This window comes from Cucumis melo, chromosome 11 (assembly GCF_025177605.1).
Source record: "Cucumis melo cultivar AY chromosome 11, USDA_Cmelo_AY_1.0, whole genome shotgun sequence".
NCBI classification, from domain to species: Eukaryota; Viridiplantae; Streptophyta; class Magnoliopsida; order Cucurbitales; family Cucurbitaceae; genus Cucumis; species Cucumis melo.
The window spans coordinates 2,358,010-2,362,474 of record NC_066867.1 but is presented as its reverse complement, the minus strand read 5'-3'; the positions used below and the strand labels follow the sequence as shown (position 1 = coordinate 2,362,474).

General features: G+C 33.7%; 2 protein-coding genes across 2 annotated transcripts; both read left to right on the top strand.

Moving 5' to 3' along the window:
* Positions 1-119: 119 nt before the first annotated feature.
* On the top strand, positions 120-2,480 carry LOC103497358 (peroxidase 51-like). The gene is made up of 4 exons (XM_008459514.2): positions 120-379; positions 561-761; positions 889-1,054; positions 1,656-2,480. The coding sequence occupies exons 1-4, from the start codon at positions 146-148 to the stop codon at positions 2,063-2,065; spliced, it is 1,011 nt and encodes a 336-aa protein (XP_008457736.2). The 5' UTR covers positions 120-145; the 3' UTR covers positions 2,066-2,480.
* A 365-nt stretch (positions 2,481-2,845) lies between these two features.
* On the top strand, positions 2,846-4,465 carry LOC103497359 (protein CYSTEINE-RICH TRANSMEMBRANE MODULE 13-like). Its single transcript, XM_008459515.3, has 3 exons — positions 2,846-3,035; positions 3,136-3,295; positions 4,239-4,465. Exons 1-3 carry the CDS (start codon positions 2,984-2,986, stop codon positions 4,282-4,284), a joined length of 258 nt encoding a protein of 85 aa, XP_008457737.2. The 5' UTR covers positions 2,846-2,983; the 3' UTR covers positions 4,285-4,465.

Here is a 4,465-nt window from a genome sequence, read left to right as displayed (position 1 = left end):
AAAAAACATCAGATTAGTCGTTGTGTGTTTGTGTGTTTATATATATATATATATATATGTATATATATATGTTTGTTTTTCTTGAACTTATAAACAAAAGAGAGAAAGAGAGACGAAGGGTTGCCATTTTCAAAAGAAAGAGAAAATGAGAGGGATTAGTAGAATGGTCGTAAGCTCTTTTGTGGGTTTTGTTCTTGTTTTGACAACTTTGTTGGCGGTTGTTCCCACGACGGAGGCTCAGCTCCGACGAGATTTCTATGCCGATGTATGCCCTAATGTTGAGAGTATAGTTCGAAGCGCTGTGACGAAGAAGTTCAAACAAACGTTTGTTACTGTTCCTGCTACTGTTCGCCTCTTCTTCCATGATTGCTTTGTTCAGGTAATTTGTTATAAGTTCTTTGAAGTTTCAAAGAAATTATATCTAAGGATCTAAATCAATTATGATAAAATGTTTTTCAAGGAAAGTATTTTTTTTTTCTCTTTTTTAAAATGTTCGTTATATATAATGCAATTTGAAAACATAAAAGAGTTTTTTTTTGAGTTTTATTCAATCAATGTAGGGATGTGATGCGTCAGTGATGATCGCTTCAGATGGAAGCAACACGGCAGAGAAGGATCATCCTGATAATCTTTCGTTAGCCGGTGATGGATTCGATACTGTTATCAAAGCTAAAGCAGCAGTTGACGCTGTGCCGGGATGTAAAAACAAAGTCTCATGTGCTGATATTCTCGTCATGGCTACTCGAGATGTCATTTCATTGGTTCGTTCTTGTTGATTATCTCAACTGAGATTAATTAACAACCCTCTCAATATCATCATTTGATAACGACTTTGTTTTACAGTACGTTCTTGATAAAAATAATCGAATTGTTGTGATTGGAAAACAGGCGAGAGGACCTTCATATGCAGTGGAGTTGGGAAGAAAAGATGGGCTTGTTTCCAGGGCTTCAGATGTCGAAGGAAAATTGCCTCAACCAACCTTTAATCTCAATCAACTTAATGCTATGTTTGCTGCCAATGGTCTTTCTCAAGCTGACATGATTGCTCTCTCTGGTATTTCTACTTTCAGTTTTCTTTAAGAATTGAGTTGGTTATTATAGTTCGTACGTAATTACTATTGTATCAAATTAAGTTATAACAATTTGTGTTTAGTTGTAATGATCATACCAAATTTAGTTCTCAAAATTTATACTAAAACCGAACGACACTCTCTTGTACTTTCATAATCGCATGAAGTCGTTGTTTGAGGGTTTAGTTTTTAAACCTTAGACAAATATAGATTAGGTCTAGAGAGCTCGAGTCTGACCTCACAATCTCTCTTTAAATTTGAATTGTTATAATTAATATTACCAATGACATGTTTTTCCAATATACTATGGTAGCATAGCGATATGAGGTGCCTTTAACTAAGAGTGGTTTTTAAGCATTTGATAATTATATATATATAAACTTTATCATGTATCCTTTATATTTTTAGAGAATAATTAAATGTGAACACAAACGTTTTTAGAGAATCGTGTCACTGATAAACTCCTACTAGTAATATGGTATTCGAGAAATGGATCTATATTTTGCAATATATATACAAATTCTTTTACATTGTGTTATATTAAGTAAATACTTATGATCTAATTGCTATATTTGCAACTTGCAGCGGCACACACCGTAGGATTCTCCCATTGCAGCAAATTTGCAGATAGAATATACAATTTCAGTCGTACAAATCCAGTTGATCCAACGTTAAATCCGACATATGCAAAAAAGCTTCAAGAGATGTGTCCCAAAGATGTGGATCCAAGGATAGCCATTGACATGGATCCAAACACCCCTAGAAGGTTTGATAATATGTACTTCAAAAATCTCCAACAAGGAATGGGCCTTTTCACTTCTGACCAAATCCTCTTCACTGACCCAAGGTCTAGGTCCACTGTCAAGGTTTGGGCTCATAGTGGTCAAACCTTCTACAAAGCCTTCATTAATGCCATGACCAAGTTGGGTCGGGTCGGTGTCAAGACCGGATCCGATGGTAACATTCGTACTGACTGTGGTGTTTTCAACTCTTGAACATAAAGAGAAGAGTTTGGATTAAGAGCGAAGTTGTAAAGTTTGAAAAGTTTTAGGCTTTTAATTTTTGTGACTCAAAATTACATAAATTGATGTTTTTTAAGTCGTGAGTCCCACGACGAACTACTTCAAACTTTTATTTTCCTTCGATTCCTTTGAGAAAGAACAGTTAAACCGACTTTAAAGTTTTGGGATTGTTGTTATTATTATTATTAACGTGGATTGGAATAAAGGGAGTTAAGAAAAAGAGAGGGAGAGAGAGAGATGGCTATTTGTACAAAAAATAGTTTCATATTCTAATTTGATTTTCATTCTTTGTTCAATCACATGGTGTCATGTGTTGGATTGATGTACTTTTCTTGTAAGCAAGTAACAAATGTGGGTGTCGTTAATGAAAATATTTTGAATTCTATAATTTCAACTCTACACCGATCCTTGTCCTTTCTTCAATCAACTTCGGATCAGTCAATCGATTTGGTTTTTCAATCTATCACATTCATGCCTAGTCATTTTAATCCTTACAAAATTAAACGAAGAATTATGAATGAAACGGGTTAGCAAAAACGGGAAATCGAGAAGCCCTCCTAGCCCCCACCACCTTGGACTGAGGAGCTGTGTGAAAAGTGAAAAGAAAGAAAGGGAAGAAAGCGCGTGAATAGCATTGTAATTATAATGGGAATCGTTTAGGATGATGAATGAATAGTAATGGGTTCTTTGAAATTGCTTAGAAAAAGAATACCATATTTCCCTCATTCCAAGAAAACCAAAAAGCCAAAAATTCCAATTCCAATTCCATTAAAGTGGGATTTTCAATATAAAGCACCAATTACACATTACCCCACTATTATTCTTCTTTCCTTCTTCTCCCTTCTTCGTCTTCTTCTTCTCCTTTTCAAATCAATTCAAACATATTCCCTCATGAGCTACTACGACCACCAACAGCCCCCCGTCGGGGCTCCCCCACCGCAAGGTCAGCCCAGCTCCAACATCTCTTATGTCTACTGTACTACTTCTTTCATTGTTGATATATTGATCCATATTATTATTATTATTATTATTTATTTTTGTAGGGTTCCCTCCCAAGGATTCTTACCCTCCACCAGGGTACCCTGTTCAAGGCTACCCAGCAGCTCAAGGGTATCCTCCTCCGCCACCGCCGCCGCCGGGGTATGCCCCACAGTATAGTCAACCTCCTCCCAAGAATGAATCAACCGGTTGCCTTGAAGGATGGTTTGTCACAATCCCCTTTTTAGTCTTTAATATCCTTTCTCCCTTCACTTGTCTTCTTAATCTATTTTAACTTTCTTTAATTTTTCTATCATTTAAGACACCCGTGGATTAGGTATAGCCCGTCATGCTTCATCCCCCTCCTCGACTTTGTGTTCTTTTAAATCTAAGTTCAAGTCTCACTTTTACATTTTTTTTTCAGATCATTTTTATTGCATTATGAAGTTATCTTTAAAATAGTACGGAGAATATTTGTATTATTATCAACTTCGTAATTAGAAGTTTGATTTCTCCGTTAGCTACTATTAAAACAATAGTTAAACTTTGCTTTCTATTTAAATTTAGGTTGAAAAGCGTCGAGGGGACTTTAGTTTTCATTCCCTTTTGATTTTGTGTTCTTTAAAATCTAAGTTCAAGTCACACTTTTTATATTTCTTTTAGATTATTTTTAATGAGTTATAAAGTTATCATCAACAAAATGTATGTATTCGTGATTTAAAATAGATTTTAAAAAAAGTATGGATAATATTAGTATTACAAACTTTAAAATTAGAAGTTCGATTTCTCCATTAGATATCGTTAAAAAAATAGTTAAACTTTGTTTTCTATTTAAATTTTGGTTGAAAAGCATCGAGTGGACTTTAGCTTTCATAACCCAAAAAATAAAAATAAAAATCAAATAACAACATAAATAACGATTAAGTTCATCCCATTTTTTTTAGTTATCAATAAGAGCTTTTAGTTTTCAAAATCTAAGTCTAATTTTGAAAACAAAAACTTTTAAATTATTGTAGACAACAATGTAGAAGTCGATAGATCGATCAAAAGTAGTGTACGTAGAATTAATTTTGAAAGAGAAAAGAATTAAATGAAATATGCGAAGTAGACTAAAAATTGAAATAGAAATTTGCTAATGGAAGTGTATTATTGTATGATTGTTTTGCAGTTTAGCAGCACTTTGTTGCTGTTGTCTATTGGATGCTTGCTTCTAACAACGTGAGGATCATTGTGACTATATCATCAAACTTTATATACTTAATTATAATATAATGTTCCAATTTCACATTGTAGTATAATATGACAATCATCACATATAACTTTCTTCCCCCTTAATAAATTATGTTGTTTAGGAAACAATATTCAAATTAAAAATGCTTGCCTTTCTTTTTTCCA